This window comes from Natator depressus, chromosome 21, assembly GCF_965152275.1.
Source record: "Natator depressus isolate rNatDep1 chromosome 21, rNatDep2.hap1, whole genome shotgun sequence".
NCBI lineage: Eukaryota > Metazoa > Chordata > Testudines > Cheloniidae > Natator > Natator depressus.
The window spans coordinates 11761679-11785542 of NC_134254.1; the positions used below are offsets into that span (position 1 = coordinate 11761679).

At 40.7% G+C, this 23864-nt stretch overlaps 1 protein-coding gene across 2 annotated transcripts in view; it reads left to right on the forward strand.

The window, feature by feature from the left end:
* Positions 1-23864, forward strand: part of MAPK14 (mitogen-activated protein kinase 14) — a 50226-nt gene that overhangs the window by 16864 nt on the left and 9498 nt on the right. The window contains exons 3-9 of one of the 2 annotated variants that reach the window (XM_074936407.1): positions 7537-7595; positions 12972-13083; positions 13643-13672; positions 14173-14220; positions 14715-14829; positions 15611-15682; positions 23289-23368. In XM_074936407.1, the coding sequence (XP_074792508.1) occupies positions 7537-7595; positions 12972-13083; positions 13643-13672; positions 14173-14220; positions 14715-14829; positions 15611-15682; positions 23289-23368 (516 nt within the window). The remainder of the gene's footprint in view (positions 1-7536; positions 7596-12971; positions 13084-13642; positions 13673-14172; positions 14221-14714; positions 14830-15610; positions 15683-23288; positions 23369-23864) is intronic. The other variant, XM_074936408.1, reaches the window with a different exon arrangement.

Below are 23864 nucleotides of genomic sequence, written 5' to 3' on the forward strand. Positions count from 1 at the left end.
TGAAAGTGGAAGAACTAAATTCCACCTTTAGTTACACATGTACAATTAAACTTCATTGGTGTTGCAGGGGTGTGAATGTAGACAGAACTCAGCAAATCTCTGTGAGAGAAGAGAGAAACTGAACTAAAATTGGAGAAATACGTAGTGGAACACTGTCCCTTTATCAGATATGCTTTTAGAAAATCTGCCTGTTGAGAGGGGAAATATAAACAAACTGGCAAAAATTAGGGCAACCTTAAAAAAACCCATCAAATGAATTTACCCTCTAGTGTAGCGATTCTCAAACTGTGGGTCGGGACCTCAAAGTGGGTTGTGACCCCCTTTGAATGGGGTCACCAGGGCTGGCTTAGACTTGCTGGTGCCCGGGGCTGAAGTGTAAGCCCCACTGCCCAGGGACAAAGCCAAGGCCCAAGGGCTTCAGCCCAGGGCGGCTGGACTCAGGTTGCAGGATCCCTGCCTGGGGCTGAAGCCCTTGAGCTTCAGCATTGTATCCCATCCCTGGAGCGGTGGGGCTTGGGCTTTGGCCCCCCTACCCGGGGCAATGGGGCTTGGGTGGGCTCAGGCTTCGGTCCCACCTCCTGGGGTCACAAAGTAATTTAAAAAAAAAAAAAAAAAGAGTACTTGTGGCACCTTAGAGACTAACCAGTTTATTTGAGCATGAGCTTTCGTGAGCTACAGCTCACTTCATCGGATGCATAGCATATCGTGGAAACTGCAGAAGACATTATATACACACAGAGACCATGAAACAAAACTTCCTCCCACCCCACTGTCCTGTTAGCAGCAGGACAGTGGGGTGGGAGGAAGTTTTGTTTCATGGTCTCTGTGTGTATATAATGTCTTCTGCAGTTTCCACGATATGCTATGCATCCGATGAAGTGAGCTGTAGCTCACGAAAGCTCATGCTCAAATAAACTGGTTAGTCTCTAAGGTGCCACAAGTACTCCTTTTCTTTTTTCTTTTTACGAATACAGACTAACACGGCTGTTACTCTGAAAGTAATTTTTGTTGTCAGAAGGGGGTCACGGTGCAATGAAGTTTGAGAACCCCTGCTCTAGTGTATCTGAGAGCTGTTAGTCTTATGACCCTGTAAATAGATATTTTTTCCAGGAAGTAATGCAGGTGTACTAGTTCGCTCTGCATTTAGTGGAATGAGGATTTTTGATCAGTAAAAATTCAAAGGTGAGGATGGAGGTTGCATAGGTAGGAAAGGTACAAGTGAGGGTATGAATCTGAGCTGTTCTTGCAGACTGGCTCCACCTTGAACGTACTAGACAGCAAGTTCTTTTGCAGCCGAGTTAGACCTCGCAAAAGGAAATTAAAACAAATAGTAAAAAGTTCTTTAGTTATATAAATAAAAAGACAACAAGGAAAGAGGAAGTGGGGCTACTTTGCAGTGAAGATGGGGTCGAGATTAAAGATAATTTAGGTATGTCTCAAAATCTAAATGAATACTTTGCCTCAGTTTTCAACAGGGTGAATAAAAATCAATGATTTTTTTTTAAAATTGCTTTTATTTATTTAAATCGGATTTTTTTGGTTAGGTTTTTTCCTCAAAAAGCATTTTATCTAAAGATGGTTTTAATTAAGATACTTTATAGCTCAAAGATATCTTATAATGGAATAGGGATTATAAATTCTTTTGTACGAGACAATATATTCACGTAATGTTTAAGAAAAGTTTTGTAAATGAGTTCCAATAGTTCATGGATTAGGGACCCAATCTTATGGGTTTCCAGGGGCTTCTGTATAGATTATTTAGATTAATCTTTTCATCTACCCAATGGGACTCAGTACTGAATCTAGAAGATACCATCAGAGATGCTTAGTTTTGCAGTTCTCAAACTGTGGATTTGTGTCTCCAGAGACAACATGCTTGTTAACAGCAAAAATGTTTTTAAATAAATAATATATAGAGGTGAGAAATAACAGACCTCAACCCTATTGTCCCTCTGCAAATTTGCGTACCTTACCTCTCTCTAAAAGTACAAAGTTTCAAAAAGTTTAATGAATAGAAGATTGTTGGGGGCGGAATAGATCTGGACAAGGAGAAGTCTGAAGATAAATGTGAGAAGGGAGGGACAGACAGTTGAAACAAAAGTGAAACTGTTTGGGCAGCAAGTCTTGAGGTCTTTCTGAGTGTAGCCTTCATTGATTCGAGATCTACCCCGTACCATTCTCTCACTAGAAGGGAAAACCTATAATGGCAGCAGGTCGTAAAAGACCAGTTTGGGAATAAGAACCATTCAAGAAATATATGTTTGCTGCTGATGTTTTAAAGAAAGTCACTCCAGTGAATTGGTGGAAGTCACTTAAACACTTGGATTCAGAGACTGTTGAAGTGATAATCTCACTTTTAACAGCAGTAGCTTCTTCTGCTGGTGTAGAAAGAATATTTTCTTCCTTTGGACCAATTTGTTCCAAACTAAAATATCGTTTGGGACCTGAACAAGCAGGAAAGCTTGTTTTTCTTTTCCAGATTATGAACAAACAGGAAAATGAAGGTGAAGACGACTGAGTTGGCTGCAGAAGCCAATATTTTAAATTTCTCATGTTGATCTGGCTGACAGAGTCGTTTTCTTTTTTTTTTTAATATTTCATTTAACTATTTTAGTTAAAAACAATTTTAACAAAAACAAACCTGATTTTAAAAAACTTGAATGTTTAACTAAATTCAAAAATTCAGATGCTTGTTTTGTTAAAATATTATATGTTTGCTGTTAAAGAAAAAAATCCAGAATACACAGCGTTTCTAGAAGAAAAGGAGGACTTGTGGCACCTTAGAGACTAACAAATTTATTTGAGCATAAGCTTTCGTGAGCTACAGCTCACTTCATCGGATGCGTTGCTGTTTTAGTTAACTAAACAATTTAAATGTCTCTCTGGTGGTGATCTCCTCCTAATACAGCATGGCAAGAAAATCCTCCAAATATTAATGATTAACCTGTTGAATGAGAGATAATTCACCTCCCAATGACTTCATAAATATCTGCTTCAATTACCTTTGGTAAATGAAATAGCCAAACCATCATTTGTTTTCTGATATAGCTGTAAAACTAATCTGAAAAGTTTTCAAAATAGATCACTTTTTAAAAATGTATGGTGTGTACCTTCTAAAAATGAAACTACATCTATCTCTGAGTTGTGAAGAATATGCATTAAAGTTATAACAACTAACAAGAATGCACTTTTATGTAGAAATCCATGATTAAATAGTCTTCCTGAATCAATTTGATTTAAATCAAATCCATCCTGGTTTTCAATAAGGATGATGGTGTAGAACATGGAGACAAAGGCAGGAAGGCGAATGGGAAAGGGTGTATGATGATTAGAAATTACCACATCTAAAGTGGAAGCAAAACTCAGAGCTTAATATACTCAAGTTAGGGGGACCTGAGAATCTCCATCCCAGAATACAGAAAGAATAGGTAAAATTACCAGTATTTTTAATAAATCTATCAAATTGGGTTTGGTACTATATGACTGGAGAATAGCAAATGCGCAGTACTTCTGTTTAAGAAAGTGGGTGGGAGGGAATGAACCAAGCAACTACAGGTCTGTTATTCTGAACTCAATAATATGAAAGCCTTTTTAGAACAAATTTTGAAGAAAAGAATATAGTGCCAGACTAAATTGACATCTTTATTTGAGAACTGATTCTCTAAACAAGGGAAATGCGTTAGATCTAATCCAGAGGTGGGCAAACTATGGCCCAGGGGCTGCATCCTTCTCTTCAGATGTTTTAATCTGCCCTCGAGCTCCCACCGGGGAGCGGGGTCCGGGCTTGCCCTGCTCCGGCGCTTCAGCCAGGGAGCGGGGTTGGAGGCTTGCCCCACTCTGCACGTGCCGTAGCTCCGTGCGGTTCCTGGAAGCAGCTGCATGTCTCTACTCCAGCTCCTACATGTAGTGGCAGCCGGGGGCTCTGCATGCTCCCCCTGCCCCAAGCGCTGCCTCCACAGCTCCTATTGGCTGGGAACCAAGGCCAGTGGGAGCTGCAGGGATAGCACCTGCAGACAAGGCAGCACGCAGAGCCACCTGGCTGTGCCTCCGCATGGGAGCCGGAGGGGGGACATGCTGCTACTTCCAGGAGCTGCTTGAGGTAAGCGCCGCCTGAAGCCTATACCCCGACCCCCTCCTGCATCCCAACCCTCTGCCTCAGACCCGATCCCCCTCCTGCCCTCCGAACCCCTCGGTCCCAGCCTGGAGCACCCTCCTGCACCCTGAACCCTTCATACCCAGCCCCACCCCCATACCCACCCCCCTGCCCCAGCCTGGAGCCCCCTCCCGCACCCTGAACTCCTAGTTTCTGGCCCCATGCCAGAGCTCGCACCCACAGCGGGAGCGCTCACCCCCTTCCCAACGCCAACCCCCAGTTTCTTGAGCATTCATGGCCCGCCATACAATTTCCACACTCAGATGTGGCCCTTGGGCGAAAAAGTTTGCCTGCCTCGATCTAATCTATCTGGACTCCAGTAAAGCGTTTGATACAGTGCCACATGGGAAATTAGCATCCATCAGCAAGGGCTGCCTGATTACCTTATGGGCTTGCACAATGCCCGTCCCTAAGCAATTGAATGGCTAAGACATTTAGATTTACACACGTGACTTGAAAATCTATGTAAATGTAATCACAATAAACAAAAGGCATCTAGTTAAACTGGAGAATAATGGAATGACTACAAGGATTGTAAGGTGAGTAAGGAACTGGTTCAGTTGTAAGGTGAGTAAGGAACTGGCTCAAAGGAGGACAACAACAGGTTGTGCTGAAAGGGGAGCAGTTGGACTGGAGGGAGGTTATTAATGGAGTTCCTCAGGGACTGGTCTTATTTAATATTTTTATTAATGATCTTGGCTCAGAAAGTAGGAGTGTGCTAATGAAATTTGCTGATGACATAAAGTTAGGCAGCATTGTCAACACAGAGGAGGACTGGAATATGACAAGAACTGGATGACCTTGAGGGTATGGAGTAAGAAAAATGGGAAGAAAGTGAATAGTACAAAGTGCAAATTTATGCTCTTACAGAATAAGAAGATGATTTCCATTATAAGCTGGGGGCTCATTGGAAACGCCAGAGGAGGTGAAAGACCTGAGTCACAGAATGAATGAGCCACCAGTGTGGTGCAGCCCTGAAAAAGCAAATTAGATTCTGGGATGCATCGGGTGAGGTATATTCAATAGAGGTAGGGAAGTATTAATACCATTGTAGAAAGCACTGGTAAGACCATCTCTATAATACTGGGTATAGTTCTGGTCATCCATGTTCAAGAAAGATGAACTCACAAACTGGAATAGGTGCAGAGAAGGGCTACGGGGATGATCGGGGGAATGGAGAGCCTTTTGTATGAGAAGAGACTAAAACTGCTAGTCTAAACAACCAAGCTAAGTGAAGGGTCCCAGGGGATCTGCTTGCACTCAATAAATTTGCAAGGGAGGAAAAGAGCTATTTAAGATAAAGGACAATGTTGCCACAAAAAAAAGTGGGTATAAACAGACCATGAATAAATCTAGGCTGGAAATTAGAAGAAGGTTTCTACCCATTGCAGAAGTGAGGTTCTGGAATAGCTTCCCAAAAGGAGGAATGGGGGCAAGAAACCTGATTGGTTTCAAGGTGGAGCTTGATAAATTTATGAAAGGGATTATATGATGTGATTTCCTGCGATAGCTGGGGACTAGAATCAATGTCCTGGAAGATTTCTTCCATTTGCATCTTATGTTTGCTTTTGATTTCAGAGCCCAGAATTTTGCTAGGCACCTTAATAATGCAAATAAAAAGGCATGGAATCTCTAATGCAGAGCTTACAGTCTAATCAGATGTATGGCCAGGATTCTAAGCAGGGAGTAGACTGCTGCCTAACTCTCTATCTTGATGTGTATTTTTTTCTCATCCACCTTGTTTCATAGCCAAACTTTTTTGCTGGTCACTCAAGTAGTGTGTAGCTTCAGGGTTTCCTAAAACATATTCTGTCCTATACTGGATCTCATCACAAAGCCTTGGGGATATTTTGTTTTGTAACCTATTAAACTAGGGTTTACACCTACGTCCTTCTGAGTTGATCAGTTGCACAGGTTTGTATTGCCTCTCAGGTCAGGATCTTCACTGGGAAAGGAGGTGTTTAGACCTGTTAAGTAAAACTTTGTTTTCACTCATTTTGATTTCCTTCTCTATTGACATCTAGAAAATGGGGAGTCATTGTGTTAAGGGTAAAGAACTTCTGTATTTAAAATTCTTATGTACTCCATAAATCAGAATGAAGCCTGGAACTGAAGAATATTTGAAAAATTCTGTGACTTGGATTATTTTATTTAACAAAAAATACTAACTAGACTAAGATAAAAATACAAAAAAAGACCATTCTTTATATTCAGATAGAAAATAACTTAAATAATCTGTCATTATGATAAAACATCATAGAGTTATAAAGCCAATCATTAACCAATAGTTAACAAAGGATAATTAAAACACAGACAGGTATGGACTTCCTATATTTGATGTATAGTTTTTCCAACAATACCTTCTTGGTCTCTGGCATCTTAAAGGTGTTTTGGATCAATATAATAGAATAGAATTATTTCCACCAATAACTTAATTTAGTAGGAAAGAATTACTACTTCTCAATCCAATAATTCTGATTTTAAAACCTCAATTGTATGCTTTCTCTACTGTGCTGTCTTCAAAAGCATTTTGTTTTGTAATTAGACTTTCAATTATCCACTGCTTTCTTTTCCTCCTCCCTAATAGATTATCCAGTATTTCATGTAGCATTTTAAACTTGCACAACACTTTCAAAGGATGCGTCTGGGAGCTTAAATTCATAACTTTGCCAGACACTAAAAATCACGGACTATATAGAGACACTGGATTTATGGCTTATTACAAAAACCTGTAACGCACTAACAACTGTCCCTCCCACCAGCTGCTTTCCCTTTCTCCTTTTCCCCCTGTGACTAGAGGAGTTTTTAATTGCCAGCTTCACCTTGAATGGTCCCTTTCGGTATGCGTCAGCTACTTATGCAAAACAATCTGTTCCACCTTGTATTTAGCAGTGACGCTCTGAGTACCTTTCCTAGACCCGAAGAAGAGCTCTGTGTAAGCTTGAAAGTTTATCTCTCTTGCCAACAGAAGTTGGTCCAATAAAAGATATTCTCACCCACCCTGTCTCCTAATATCTTGGGACCAACGTGGCTACAACAACACTGAATATAGCATTTGTGTCAATTGATAATATCAAGTTGCATTACTTGATTTTTCACCTTTCCCTATTTGATTCTTTGGATGGATGGTTGGGGTAAAAATGGCAACCATATGTATTAAAACTAGAAACTTTTTCGCCACAAGAACATAAGCTGTATTCAGGATCATGAAAACTAATTTCTTCCCTCCTCCCCTGGCCTCTTGATGTGTTTGGAAGAAAAAAGTGAGATGGAGTGAATCTTTTCTACTCCAGTACAGGAACTAACCATTTATGAAGTAGATCAAATTGTATTACAAAATATATTTCACAGTTTTCTCATTTTTTGCCTTTTTTTCTTTATAGGTGATTGGTCTGTTGGATGTGTTCACACCTGCTAAGTCACTGGAAGAATTCAATGATGTGTAGGTAACATCTTTGAAAACTGCAGCCCCAGCATACGATTATAGAAACGTAGGGCTGGAATGAACCTTGAGAAGTATAATCCAGGCCCTTGACTGTGGCTAAACCATCACTGAAAGGTGTTTGTCCAACCTGTTTTTAAAAACCTCCAATGATGGGGATTCCACAGCCAGCTTTTCCTAATATCTAACCTAAATCTCCCTTGCTTCAGATTAAGCCCATTACTACTTGTCCTACCTTCAGTGGACATAGAGAACAGTTGATCATTCTCTTTATAACAGCCCTTAACGTGTTTGAAGACTGTTACATAGTCCCCTGCTTCTCTTCCCCTCTCTCTCTCTCCTGCTTTCCCCTCCTTCCCCCCCATAAGCACACAAACTACTATAGTAGTGCGAGCTGCCCTTGGTACATGGTTGAAATTTGGAAGGATTGTGAGGATTATAGTTAAATTTTGTTTTGGAATCACAGGTCTTTTCTATCTCTAATTTCTTATTAATCATCTTATCCTTCCTCCTGCCAGTGTAGGATTGTTCCCTATAGTGCTTTTACTAGCACCTTGTCTAGTCTACTTTTAAACCTCTGAAGTGTTGGGACGACTTCTACATCGCATGTGAGATTATTTCAAGGCCTAATCATTCTCCTTGTCCAGAAACTCTCACTTCTAATTATATCTCCTTGTTATGCCATAAACAACTCTTTCCCTGTTCTATATTTACACCCTTCAGGTACTAGTAGATGTCCTTTTTGTTCCTCCCATCACTGTTTACTCTTTACTGAGCCAACCTATACATATTTAGGCTGGGGTTTTCAAAGGCACCCAGTTCCCTTTAGTGCCTTTTGAAAATCCCCATTTTAGCTCCATTAGTCTCGTCTAATGATGTAAAATAATCACCCTTTTTAAATGACAAAAAAGCAGGAAAGGGGCAGTGCATTCACGAGTTCTTCAAAGCCATAGCATATAGAGTGGGGTATCCTGGTCAGCTCCCTTTATGCTACTCAGGCAATGCAGTCGGTACCTGCCTTGGTGGGTACGAGTGCTTTGGAAGAGATTGACTGGGTTGGGAAATTAGCATTTACCTTATCTGGAATGAGACCACCTGTGCCAAGCCATTCATACATTTTTTTAAAAGATATGATCCAGTAGATATTTGTGTCTCATGTTGGATTAAAGATGAAACCAATTAACTTTGAGAAACAGTGAGTCTATGCCTATAGCTTGAAATTAACCTGGAAAGAGAGTACGAAAGCAGTCTTTTTTGGTTACTTTAGTGACTCCAAAACTGCTATAGTTTATCACCAAATTCCAGCCCCGTATGGAACAGGTTTATATTTCTGGAATCGTGTTGTTCCTGGGAATGGCTTGTAGCAGGATACAGCTGTGAGCTGCTGCAAGCAGTTGACAAGGCATTGTCATGAGCTGTATAAATATAGTCTTTGATCCTGACAGATGGAGGGTGAGACAGAGGGGAAGTGGATAAATGGATATCTAGACCCGTAAATTGTTCTTGGATTCCACACAAGTGTGATTCTGCAGCACAAAGGACAAGAGAGCGCAAAATGCAAACCTAGGACATTACTCTGTTAACTGTTGTATGCCCAATGTGGAGTGCTCTTACAAGTCTGCTTTCAGCTAGTCCATTGGCATATGAAGGATAGTGGTCTCTGGGGACTGTGACCTCCTCGCTGGTTTGCAGATAGTAGCATTTGACAAATGGGGTATTTGTATTTTCTTCAAAGGCATATTTAAAGCAGCTCTCTACTGTTGAGTCTGTGCTCCATTAACATGTCTTGCAGGATTCTCCTAGGTCAAATCCGTTACCAGACAATACTTGGTTGGCTCATTCCTGCTCCTGCTAAACAGGCCAGGATCTCTTGTTTCCAGCCATGAGTCCCTTACATTACCATGCACTAGCTAAATGGAGCCACAATAGCTATTTTATCTTTCAGTTACTACTTGTTTATATCTCTCTTTTGGCTCAATAAAACTACGGTAAGTGTAGTGCCTTCAGCTTTCTTTAAATAAAATAGAATTTGATCGTTGTGCCTCTTTCTCAGTCATCTGGTCTTACCACTTTAGGTCGCCTGCCTCCATTTTGTTTTTCTTTGCTCCTCCCCATCAAAAAGGAAGCAGCCCTTTGGCTTGCACAGTGGCGAATACACTGGTTCAATGGCCAACAATATGGTTGCCATTTTCAATGTTTAGGGAAGAACCACAGCTGTCTTATCTGAATTCCGCAAGTCTAGTCAAGACTTGGGGTGAGCATTTAACACTTTTCTGGGCACTTGAGTCCAAGAACAAGGCTAAGTCAGCTAGAAAGTTTAGAGGTAAAAAGTATCTTATAATGCCATAGTTGAGCGAGCCAGCTGGGTGTTAATTGTGAGCTTGGTTTCAACACAATTTAGGCATGAAGTCCTAAGGTTGCACTTTGACCCCTTTGAAGTGTTCAGCTGTGTCATGCTTTAGGACATTGAGGTCACGTCAAGTCATGCTCACTTCCATGCTGGGTCATATCCCCACACCAGGGGTACATGGGTACCTGTTTGTTATCTCCTTCATGTCCTTTGTTCCATCATATTGCCATTGCTGCAATTCATGCATATTGTCCATGCATATCCCCTCTGTGCCTCTTTTTCCATCTGTAGAAGATGGTGGTGGTTTAACCACCTTTTTATAAAGCAATGTGATAGAAATGGATGAAAGCAACGTAAGAGCTAGGTGTAACTGGCGTTAGTACAGCACCCTGAATCACAAGTGTCCCAGGCCCTGATGCATTGACACAACATTCTTTGCTTGCCACATGGAATGAAGGAGATGTTTATGGTAACAAAAGAAATCCCTGTTATGTGGATGCTGCTTAATGAGCCTGAAGACTTTTCAGATATATTGCAGATCTCCACAGGAATTGAATTAAAAGCTACACATTACCACGCCTGAGAGTCCAAGATAGCTAAGGGATACTTATTCAGCTAGACAATCAAGGATTTCCCGAGTTAAGACCAGTGGAGTGCTTTGAACTTAGGCCACACAGAAGAAAGGTCGCAGTTGCCCATCAGCTCAAACCAGACTGAATGAGTGGCAGTATTCCTCATACAAAACTAGCGTTTCTGAATTGGTAGGATACAAATGCACTGTGCAAAAGTGACTATGGCAACAAGGAAAACTGCCCATGGTTTGATGCCCATGATTTTAGATGTGGGTTTGCCTTCAGCAGGGAAGGGTTTCCAATGTGAAGAACCTGGCTTGCATAAACAAGTACAAAACTATACTATAAAAGATCTCCAATTTTTAGATTCTCTCCCACAGAGATTTTTCTTCTGAGCAAGCCAATTTAAAGTTCTTGGGTAAAATTTACAAAAGTGACTAGGAACTGAAATGCCAAAGACACTTCTGAAGGTGGAATTTAAGGTCTCTTAAAAACATTACTTTTGGTGTTTTTAAGGTGCTCTTGATGCCATAATATAAACATCCGCCTTCAGGGTAGAAGTCTCCGCATTTATGCGTGGTTGCTAATTGTCGGAGACTCATCCCCTTTGGGTTTCAGAGCCTGGGCTCTAGCCCGAACAGGAATGTCTGCAATGCTATTTTTGGCCCCATAATTTGACCTCAAGTCCATTGACCCTGAGCTCTGAGACTCTCTGCTGCAGGTTGTGGGGTGGTTTTATTTTTGCATTGTCGACATACCCATAGACTTCTGATGGGGGAGAGATCTCCAAGTTTTATATACTACTATACAGTGAGAGTTTAATGTAATTGGCCCCTGCCATCCTTAGCACTGTAAACAAAATCTGTACCATTCAGAATTTGACAAAACCCTTGCTTCTGAGCTTGGTAAAGGACCTTTGCTACCAGAGGGAATAGGGGAGAATATACAGGGACTCCTCTGCTCATATACTACTTCATAGCAAAACATTGTTATGTTCTTTATGGGTTTGTGGCAGCAATGTCTATTAGGAGAAGCACTACAGAATCAGCAGAGTCCAGAGTATCTTATTTGAGGTACTGTGGGAACCAGCAGAGAAGATTGCTTCCACAATTACAAATTAAATTGAAACTTTAAAAAATTTCAGCACGGTTTTTTAAATACTTAATTTTATGAAAAATACTAAACTTCTGAAGTTAGGTGGTTTTTGGGCTTCCTAATGTAAAACTATTACATTGCAAATGGTCTTTCACAATCTGCTCTTTCTCTTGGATGTACTGAATCATGTCTTTGGGTATATTTAGAAGGTCTAGAAATGGTACTCTGTCTGTTTGCACGAATGGAAAAAGAGGACCAAGTCAGTATGAAAGTATAGTGAGACTGTGGGGGGGCATAGCTTCTAGTTTCACTAGAATTTATTATTCTTTGATGTAAATTTCTTACTGAGAAGAACAAAAATAGAAAGTATTGGGGGTTTTTTTTGTGCATTTATATTTGGATGGCTGGCCAGCTACCTATTGTATCTTTGGAATATCATTACTAAGGTGCATTTATCATTGACAGTAACTAGCAATAATTAGAGTAAAATCCTTATACAGAAAATTATTGTTGGTGTTTAAAATACAATTTCTTGGCTTTTTAATCTCTCTTTGTAGTTGTTACAAGGTGGGAAAAAAAGGCAGACTCTATGGACCCCTGAACACCTTTATTGTTAGGGTGTCATAACTGAGGAAAACCTTGTCCAATCATTTTACGTTTGGTAGACCCACGTCTGCATTAGTAAATTTTGCCAGAATAGCTAAATCAGCAAATCCTCCTAGTGTAGACTCAGTGTATCTTATTTTGCTCACCGAACATATGGGATTGAAATAATGTAGTCCAGGAGTTTACAAACCAATATTTTTGCTTGTTTGTATGGATATGGGTAGTTTGGAAAGTAGTGGACACTTCATATCCCAAAGAAAACTGGCATTCAATTTCATGCTTCAGGATATAAGCCGACATTGCCACTGGGTCAGGAAGAAGTTTCTTGCCCCACCCACTATTCCATCCCATAGTTCAGCATGGGTATTCTGCTTTCCTGTGAAGCATTGGTATGGCCACTCACCTGGACTGGCAAATGTCCCAGTATGTTCTCAGTGCCATGGAAATGAAGAAAATTGCTCCGCTATTTCAGATATTTCTTAGTTGAGGAAGGGTTATGGAAAGAAAAGAGGAGTCTTAAATGGAGCTGCCTTTTAGTCATCTGTATTGAACAAGAAAACACGTTGTTCAGGAGTGTGTGAGGAACAGGAAGGATGTCTCCATAGTGGTCAGTTATTCTAATATCCTGTTCCATATGAAGCAAAGCTTCATTTAAGCCCTGTGGGAATGCTAGTTTGCTTAGTAATTGTCTTTCGTGGGAGAAAAGGGTATTTCCCGGTGGCTCTCCCTGTCCACCTTTCCTTTTGTTTCTAGGTACCTGGTGACCCACCTCATGGGGGCTGATCTGAACAATATTGTGAAATGCCAGAAGCTCACAGATGACCATGTACAGTTTCTTATATACCAAATTCTTCGGGGTCTGAAGGTACTTGTACCAGTCCTATCAAAATACTGAGGAGATGGAAATTCCTGAACTGTACAATCCCCCTTACAGAGATTAACATGAATGGATTGTGGAGTTTATTCACTCTCTTAGTTCATGTAGGGTAACCTTCTGTTGCCCTTTCTCCTGTCCGCTTAATGATTCAGTATTGTTATAGTGCTCCACCAGAAACTCACAATGTGAGTACATTCTCACATTATGCATAGCAATGGGCTGAGTCTGGAAGGTTATGAATAAGAGCTGTTCTGTGCACTATCATAGTGGATCTTTTATCCCTGCAATTTATATCATTATTCTAGTTTCATTGTTGGTAACAGTGAATCCTTCAGTGTCTGAAAAGAGACAGACTAAGTATCTTTGTGCATATGACCCTTTGTGCATATGACCCTTGGAAGGCCTATGCACCACTTAAGTCCCATTTAATTCCTACTGCAAATTAATTGTGTGTGCGGGGCGGGGGTTAATATGCTCTAGTAGTAAGGACATGGGAGGATGTTTACTCCATACTGATCTGTAAAATATCTGTCATCTTGTGTTACAGTACATCCATTCGGCTGACATAATACACAGAGTGAGTATTTGTACTAGGATAACTTTGTTTAAAATGTATGGAAATCAGTAATTTAAAAGGTGTGACATTGAATCTGTTCATCACAGCAGCTTTAGAATTGGGATGAAAGCTTTTGGGGAATATTGCAGGAAGTTGTCTTGTAGTGGGGAAAATGACATTAAGATTCCTGGGTTCTGTTCCCAGCTCTGCTTTGACTTGCTGTGTCTTTGGGTAAATTGCATTACTCCTCTCCATTACCTTAACAGAGGTATTGAGGCTTAATTAGCCTTTTATCAAAGAATCTTGAAAAGACTGACTGCTGCTTATACAGAAGGCCTATGAGAACAGCAGAAAACTCAGTAAAAATTGGCTCTAGAATGAGACACCCCCCCCCAAAAAAGTTGCATTCTTATTTAAATGGTTGTTAATGCCAAATGCAGACAATGCATAGACTCTGCTGTAACTGCAGCTAATACGTTATTATGCAAGGCTGATGCTAATATTGTTTCCTTCTTTTTCAGGACTTAAAACCTAGTAACCTAGCTGTAAATGAAGACTGTGAGCTGAAGGTAATCTGGTGATAGTATGCAATTAGTTTGACTTGTGGTTTGAGTAGTTGTGGTGGACATTGAAGATGCAGAACTTACTTAAGCAAATCAGCTTCTTAATAGCTCAGCTTAAAATGCCTGGAATACTTTAGTCCTCACCTGTTGTATGTTTTCAAGGGGCTGAAAGGAGGTTTGTGCAAAACTTCTATTGAACTTTTTACATGTTGTGTGAATTTAGCGCTCATGAGAGTAAAAGCTAACAACTCTGGCTTGGAATTGAGGACAGTACAGTTAGAGGCAAGTTATGCACACACAACTCTGCATAAATGCTGATACTCAAGGTCTATTGTATTTTTGTCTAGTGCCTTAATTTGTGTTCCATAAGCTACTCTTTGCATCGTTCCATCCAGTTCTCTCTCCACCCAGTCTCAAAACTTCCTGATTATTTGTTCTAAAGAATTTAGGTTTCATTTTTCCATTACAACAATGTGCAGCTTTCTTTTGTTGTTCTGCAGATTCTGGATTTTGGTTTGGCCCGGCACACGGATGATGAGATGACTGGGTATGTGGCTACCAGGTGGTACAGGGCTCCTGAGATCATGCTGAACTGGATGCATTACAACCAGACAGGTACATTAGCAGAGGGGTTCTCATCTTGATAGGGATTGTTTTATGGACACTACCCCCCCTCCCCTTCCATTTGTAAGTGCTCCACTGGGGCAACTATAGCAGCTGTACTTGAGTAAAGCTGAATGGGAGGAGGCAGCGTTGTGTGGCGAGCCAGCTGTCCATGGACCACAGCTTGAGTATCATTACATTAGCATTCACAGGATTTCATTTAAATAATTCACTTACAATTCTTGAGATTATAATGAGCAAAATATCCGGCCTCATAGATATTCCTCTCATTTTGCCAGGTCATGACTTCCTATAGAAATAGATAGTATAAATCTGCTCCTTTGATTTCATACCTCTTATTTCTTTTTCTGTTCTCCTGTCACGCTCTCCTCTTTACTTGTGCGTACATCCCCCTGAATGTTTTTGTGGCTTTCTCTTTCCATCTGTTTCCATTTGGGTATGACAGGAGTAAGACCAGGCCCTCTTGCAGCTGTGCAAATCCATCCCACAGAGATCTGTCTGCCTCGAACAGGCTTTTCCCTCTTCCTCTGTGGACTTTGATGCCTGATGGGCATTATGCCCAGCTGGGGAAACTTTCATCTAATTTGGTATTAGGTTTGCTTCATCAAGTATCAGCTGATGGTCACGGAACATTGTTGGCTGGCCTGGGACATGGTATAAGTTGTATTTAACGCCAAAGCATGGAGTTATTTCTACTTATTGAAGAAGGTAATTCTGTTGAGATTTTATTTTTCCTAGACTACATTTAATTTTTTGTTTTTGTTTTGTTCAGTTGATATTTGGTCAGTGGGGTGCATTATGGCTGAGCTGTTGACTGGAAGAACATTGTTTCCTGGTACAGACCGTATCCTTTTAAAAACTTTATTTTGTCTTTTGAAATGTAAATTAGAGCTCTTCACTTTCACACATTTCACAAGGAAATAAAATTTTCAGTGATGACTTCTTGTGCTCCAGACATGGCTAGGTGTGTCCCACATGAGAAATCATTACTGTGCAAAAGGAGGCAGAACTCTTCCTCTTTATTGGTACCTGTCATTACTAGAACTATCTCGTTGTCAATTGCTGGGAGTCCCACACCTTGTCAGCCTGGCAAAATTATTGCGTTCTGGGTTTGGTCAGTGGCACAATATGCCCCATATCCCTATTGTATCCTTCTTGTGCTTATTGCAGATTCCTTACAAGTATAAAATATCCCTTATTTCTCAGTAAGGTGACCTTCTCTGTGTGTTTAAACGGGGTGCTATTAAAACAGCGATTCTTCTGCTTCTTTAGGTCAGGGATCCCTTGCCAATTTGTTCCAAATATCCAGCTCCCTTGTCAGACACTTATTAATTTTAATCAGATGAGTTCCACTCCCCCTTTCAGTGTGTGCTGGGGCAGATGTGAGGGCTCAGGCTCTGGTAAGACTTGTTTCAGAATTGTTTTGATAGCACCAAAGTGGCGTGGGTGAGATCTTTTGGCAAACCTACAAGAGAGGGTAACTTGTTCGGAGGAGAATAAATCCTTTGCAGGAGCATCTTAGGACAGTGGTCACCGGTCGATTGCCATCAACTGGTCAATCCTAGAGGATCTCCCAGTCGATCATGATCTCCAGCAGCACAGTGTGGCTGCTGCTAAGGCAGACTCCCTGCCTACCCGGCTCCACGCCACTCCCGGAAGCTGCCAGCGCAGCCCCGGGGCGGGGGTCTCCCTCCGTGCGCTGCTCCTGCCTGCAAGTACCGCCCCCACAGCTCCCATTGGCTGGAAGAGCTGCGGGGGCGATGCTAGCAGAGAGGGGCAGCATGCAGACCCATGGGCCCACCGCAGGGGCGTGTTGGCCCCTTCTGGGAGCGGTGTGGGGCCGGGTTAGACCCTTAGCCTCGCTGCACCCGCCACCGACCGGGTGCCGCCAGAGGTAAGTGCTGACAAGCAGGAGGCCACACCCTGAGCCCCCTCCCGGGGCCTGCACCCCAAGCCCCAGCCCTGACCCAGATCCAGCACCTTGTACCCCCCTCTTGCACCCCAACACTCTGCCCAAGCCTGGAGCCCCCTCCCAGAGCCAGCACCCCATACCCCCTCAACCCCCTGCCTCAGACTCAGCCCAGAGCCCCCTTCCCACACTGCAAACCCCTCGGCCCCAGCCCAGAGCCTGCACCCCTTCCCAAATGCCAACCCCCTCCCCCAGCCCAGTGAAAGTGAGTGAGAGTGGGGGAGAGCAAGTGACCAGGGGTGGGGGGAGTGGAGTGAGTGGGGTGGGGGTGTGGCGAAGGGGCGGGGTAGATCCTGGGTTGCCCTTAGATTAAAAAAGTGATCTTGGGCATAAAAAGGTTGGAGACCACTGATCTAGAAATATCTTCCCCAGGGAATTAGAACAAAAAAACCCTACTGTTTGGAACAAATTGGTGTATTTCAAAGAAAAAACCAAAACTTTAGTACAGCCATTAAATGACTAGGGATAAAAATCATTCCTGGCAGAGGTGATTGAGTAACGTCTAAATATAGGGATGAATTTTGCCAGAGATTAACCACCTTTCACCAAAACTCCCCCCACACCATACTCTCGATTGTAGTGTGTCTGCATAAGCACTAACATTTACATCTGTTTACTGGAACATATTGTCATTCAGTTTTCTATTAATGTTTAATATGTTAACGTACTATTTAATATGTCATCTTGGAACACACTTTCCTAGGTCTTAAAAAAAACCAAAACCCAATTGCTTTTTTCCTTTCATTACACTTGTCACCTTATGTTTTCTCTTCCTCCTTTAGTGTGTCTAACTATTCCATTCGTCTTCATCTCCTTGTTTTGCATTATCTACTTCCTTTCCTTCCCTACTAACTGTGATCTTACTCATCCCTCTAAATTTGCTAAATATGCTCTCATTCAACATCAGTCATCATCTCTCCCCTTCTCCTCTTTTCAGTTCAGTTGGGCTACTTGAACCCCAGTTCTGCTTCTCTCTCTCTCTCTCTCTCTCTCTCTCTCTCTCTCCTCCTTGTCTGGGGTCTAGAAGAGAGAAATAGACAAAAACTACTGTCTCCCCATTTTGACTACCTAATTGCTGGCAACCAGTTTATCAGGTGGTCTGGCTTGGACATTTGGCTTTTTGCTGCAGAAATATCTGCAGAATATCTGTATCAGCAAAAATATCACTGCTGTTGACATTTGACCCTGGAAGCAGTGGCACCCTGAATTCAGAATGTAAATAGGAGAATACTGATTCAGAGTCTCTAACAAAGGTTGCTTAAACTTCAGGTGCTTCAGATGAGGTCTCTCCTGCCAGATGTAACCAAAAAAGCTACAAAGACGTGTAATTAAAATGTCTCAAATAGGATTTGCAATATAAGAGAAGCAGTGTGGCCTAGTGGATAGAACACTGGACTGGAACTCTCGGGACCTGGTGCTGCCACTGGCCTTTTGGGTAACCTTGGGCAAGTAACTTCAGCTCTCTGTGTCTCATTTTCCCCCTCTTTAAACTGGGAATGTTACTTCCTTTATAAAGTGCTTTGAAATTGACTGGTGAAAAGTGCTGCATAAGAGTTAGATGTTTTGTTAAATGCCAGGAAATAATTCTCAGTGTGTACTTTACTGTTCCGAGCAAAATAGATAAATCTCTCCTTCCAAGTCTGAGAGACTTTCCTCTGACTTTTTAGAATATGCCTTATAGGCATATAACTACTGTGCAAAAGAAAGTTTGATTTTAAGAAATCCTGTCCTTTCCCGTGTCATGGTAAGGTACTTTACTAGTTTATATATATTTCCTGCAGATACTTGCAATTCTCTATATTGAACGCATGCATTCTTTCACACATATTGATAATTTGTCACATCATGATGCTTTTCTCCTAATCAAGGCTTCATTTTTATATAAAGGTATTGAGGCCCTTCCCACACCACCTCCACAGATATAGAAAGCCTATAGTAGTTCTTTGAGCATTGCCTGCATGGATCCCCACCTTAAGTGACATGTATATCCTATGCATGTGAGGTTAGCACGTTCTGGAAAACAGTATCTGTTGGGGGTTATGTGTGTACCTTACCTAAGCCTTTACGCCCCATGCCAAAGATATAAAAGGGGGCTAACACCCTCCCAAACCTTGACTCAGTCCTGCATAGACAGCAACAAGGAACTAAAGGTAGTGACTCACCCAGATCTTCTGCATTTGTTAAGATCAGTGCCCTGAACTCCCAACATGTTCAGCATTGGGGGTTTATTATTCAAGTGATTAGCCATAGTTTCTATAATTATACGTACAGTGGGAACATTAAGTCTCTCAAGTGTTATCTTCGTCTTGGTTACCTCTGGGGTGAAATTCATAGATCAACTGTGAGGTTCTATAGTTAATAAAATCTTTTTTGATGAGGGAAGAGTTGTAGGGAAATTGACAGATGCAGAAAATTTTGGGGTGATGGGAATAAGATCAAGGATTGTATTTGACTGAAAACCTTAATTTCTCACTACCACACACAATTAGATTAATCATTCACTGTCCTCTTGAAATTCTGTCATTTTCAGAAAATGAATTAAGTGATTTCAGATATTTGTAATCTTCCCTTATGTTTAATACTAATATTTGTGCTTTTACAAGCATATTTTCCCATTGATTAAAAACATTTTTATCACCTCTTTTTTTCAATGTGACTAGTCCACACAAATAAGAGAGGAAGCTGATTTGCTGTTTTTCCTGTACAAAGTACTGTCATGTGCAAAAGGAAACAAACATTTCTTTCACTGTTGGCAATCTTGGATGTTTGTTACAACAATATAAACAAAATTATATTTCTCTGACTGTTAAATTGACTGTATTCCTTTAAATTCTGTGATGAAAATATATATTTTTGCCATCCAATCATGTGCTGTTCTACAGAAGTTTCATGTTGAAAACGAACCATTTGGGAATTACATGGTCTCTTGGTACATTTTGCTCTGCTTGTCTAGTCTCTCAAGTATTCTTTGGACATGCTTTGCTTGGATAAGCTTCTGTAATCTTGCAGTGTCTGCTGCTGCTGCTGATGATGGAAGATTGATTGTTTTCTGCATTTCAGGATCATTGGGACTTGAGTCCTCGGAGAGCCTGTGGCGATCCCTTTTGAGGTTTGCATGCTCTGCTTTCCCTTTCCATACACTGCTTTTCTTGTGAGTGTTTTTTTGTTTTGTTTTTCTTGTTTTTGTTTTCCTTTTGCTTTGTGTGTTTACTAACTTTGTTAGTTTGGTGTAACTGTTCAGAGTTGACTTCACTCTGGCACCACTTGCCCCATTAGTTAAGGCTATGCTTGTAATTCAGTGGGATACAGATGGTAGGCCTAAACTAGATGCAATAGTTCACATGTTTGCGTGCTGCAATGTCCACTCAGCACATTAGTTTTGGTTTTGGGAGCTACCAAGGTACTCGAAGTGTAATACACTTCGGAAATTTCGGGTAACTTCTAATACCTTGCTGTCTCCTGAGAATAGGGTTGACATGGCAGATGGCACACTGTGTGCAATAGCGTCATTTGCACACCTGTGTTCACACGCCATATCAAAGCCAGCACTCTGGGTTTGTTGTGAATGGGTAACTCAGTTAAGGAGTTCAGACCCCAGCTGTTCTTTTTTTGATCATCTTTTCTTTATCAGGTAAGATTGAAAAATAAGAGCATCTTAAAATTTAGACACAATTAAATATTTTTCTTTATTTATAAAATTATATATTGGATTTGTGTTTAATAAAAAAGATCAAATCAATTTTGTAAGTGCCAGCTATTTAAAAACTCAATAAAGTATAACTACCAAAATAAAAAAATGCTTCTGACTCTCACTTTAGTTCAGTTCTTTCACACTTATAAATCAAGCCCTTTAGGTATCTTAAAATAACACTGGGCAAATTTAATATTAATATTTCACTTTTCTATCAAGATTTAGATGCCAAAATACTTGGGCTTGTCTAGATTAGGGATAACTGTGCAGGTGTATCCACACAGGTGTAAACACACTGATGTAGATTTCCCTAAATGGTCATGTCCTGCATTTGTACATTATACATGGTTATCTTTTCTTGCAATCACAAGAGCACAGCAATGCTCTAGTAGTTTAGGACAAAAAGTAAGGATCTTGTTCAGCTAAAACTTCAGGGAATATTTAGATCTTTCAGAATACTTTTGACATTTTGAATTTACTCAAGACATCCAGGGCATCACTGTTTCTCTTAATAAAAATCATGGAGTCTTTAATGATCACAAGTGGTCATGGCCTCTGTTTTGTCCTTAGTGACTGGCTATTATACAGAAGGGTCCTATGATCCTGTTAGGTCTTAAACTCAATGAATCTACATTTACAGCAACTATTCCCATATTTCTTAATGTGTATAAACATACAAACTTCATTCTGGCTCTATATTTCAACTTCAGTACCATAATGTCTCCTTTTGGGTAACGTGTTTTAAATAGCGGCCTTAATCCATAATTCTGATAGGCGTAAGCATGATTCTGAAACACACTTAAAAAGGAATTTAAATTAAAAAATACAAATAAACCAAAGAATATCAAACTCAAAGTGAAGGCACGCAGGCAGTCCTTAGCTTGCAAAAGAGCATGAGTGAAGGGTGTAATGGCTGTCTTAAATTGGCTTTCATCAGGGCCATTTAAATATAGCTGATTGTATTAACTATAGCAGTCTTCTGCTATTTATATGACAGAAATGTCTGCTTCCATTATAAGTTTTGATGCCTAAGAGTTTGCAATTCAGTGATTACAGTAAATCTGTCTAGGTACATGTATGTGACCATTAGGTGTAATGTTTGAGTTCCTGTTTTGATTCAAACTTGATAAACAGTTTAATCAACGTGAACTTTTTGATAGTAAATGAAACATCAACTCATCTGTTTGTCAAAGTATATTATAGCATAGTTTCTTTTTATCCATTTTAGGTGCATTTATTGTAGACCAAGCTTTAGTCAAAGTATGGCTTTAACAAGTAGAATTGGACATGCAAGGAGTCCTTAATATCAGCAGATGCATTTTGGGAGTACAAGGCTCCTTTTTAAAAATAAGTATTTGAAAAACAACCCCTGAGCATGGGCAAAAATTCATTTAAATGTTTCCACCACTTGAAGACTTTTGTAGTAAGAATTGTACTCTAATATGTGCAAAATGATGTAGTAAGAATACTCAGTAGTAATGTGTGCATTGTGGCATTTGAGTAGAGAGATGCCATGTAGTGAGAGACAATTGCAACTGCATTTATGAGATCAGAGTGGCATTGTTTCCTTTGCCGTGAGCCATGCTGCCTAAAAAGATTATCTTGTATTTAAAGAAAACCACATAACTATGTTAATGTAATTTTAAGGGTATGATATTCCAGAAACAAACTTGAATGGTGTAGTGTGAAATCACTAATGGGATTTGGACTGCAGCAATATTAGAGCAATTTAGAGATGGAATAAGATTGCTCCCAATTTTTAAAAAGGTTGACTTCCAGTCTGGCTCTTTATTCTTGTGATTATCAGACCTGTAACAGTATTTTAACAGATTTCTCCATGTACATTTTTTCAGATTTCTTAAAGATTTATTTTCTACCTTTTCAAAGAGAGCAGCTCAGTTGTCTAAATGACCTGATGGTAGCTCTGTTTTGGACTGGGCATCGTGTCTATTCTAGATCAGCAGTCCCATTGGAAGCACAAAGCTTTTCATCATACAAATATGCAGCTTTGGGGACTTTCAGGCCCTATATGTGCAAAGCTTCTGCCTGTTAGGTTTTGTTTTATTTTGGCAGCAGTGTTGAAATAAGATGATGTAGTCCGCTTCATATTTTCTAAAAGAAGCCAGTAGGAAGTAAGCACCCTCTGCTGGCTATGTTGGCCACTTCAGTGTTCTGCAGTTTAGCGTGCAGCATGGGAAGTGGGAGATGGGTGCACCAGGTCAGTTTTTAGGTTGCTAGAACAGCTCTAGACAGCAAGCAAGTTCCAGTCATTCTGTGACATCCGGAGTTTGTCACAAGTGGTCAGACTGTCTCAGCAGTATATTGCAAATGGCCATGTATTGTTGCATACTAGCACCTACACTTGCCAGCCTTCTGCTTTACTGCATCTATTACTAACGTGCTTAATACTGCTAGCTACTAAAGCTCTGGGTGGATGTTAAAGGGTGGAGTGAGCATGTGAACTAAGCCTTGCCAGTGAGACAAAAGTTTTGTCTTCAATGTCTGCTGTGCATTGTTCATGGCAGTCAAGTGTAAGTGACCAACTCTGCTCAATGCATGTGTGCACATTTGTGGTCCAGTTGTTTAATATAAATGATTTAGACACAAGTGCATTGTGTGGGGATGTTTAACTTTATACAGAAGGAATGTATAAAGTTTGCTTAAAATGACTATTCAGACAAGGTCTTGTTAGACCTTAACTCTCCAGCTTCGTTAGGCTGATACTCTGAACTTTTTTTTTTTTTTTCATTTTGATTTGTCCCAGCATTTTCCTTTATGGTTCACCATTAGATATTGATCAGTTGAAGCTCATTTTGAGACTCGTTGGAACCCCAGGGCCTGAGCTTTTGAAGAAAATCTCCTCAGAGTCTGTGAGTTTATACTTTGATTGTAATACCTGCCCTTTTGGGAGTCAGTGTGTTTTCTACCTCTGTTCTGCCCTCTCATAGTCTGTCTGTACTTTGTGATCTTTTTCCTGGATTTTTGGTCTCTTCCTTTTTCATTTTTCTCTCTTGGGGCGTCCGTGAGTTCATATTTTGCCTGATCTCTCTTCCTCCTGCCCTACCTATGATGTGAACTCCGCTTTCCCATCTCATTTTACATTTTCCTGATTTCTTTTTGTGGGTCTGTACTTCACAAAGGATCACACGGGCAGATACTACTGGAGAAGCACCTCTTATGGTTGGGATATTGGGACTTACACCAATCACTGGTTCTCCAGATTGACTGTCCAAGGGACTCTCTGTGGGCAAATGATCCCATCCAAAAATGAGCATGACATCTAAACGTGTGCAATTTCTCTATGGGAGTTTGTGTGTTCTTCCCAAAGAAGTCTTTCATATGACAGCAGAATGAGCTGCTGCTGCT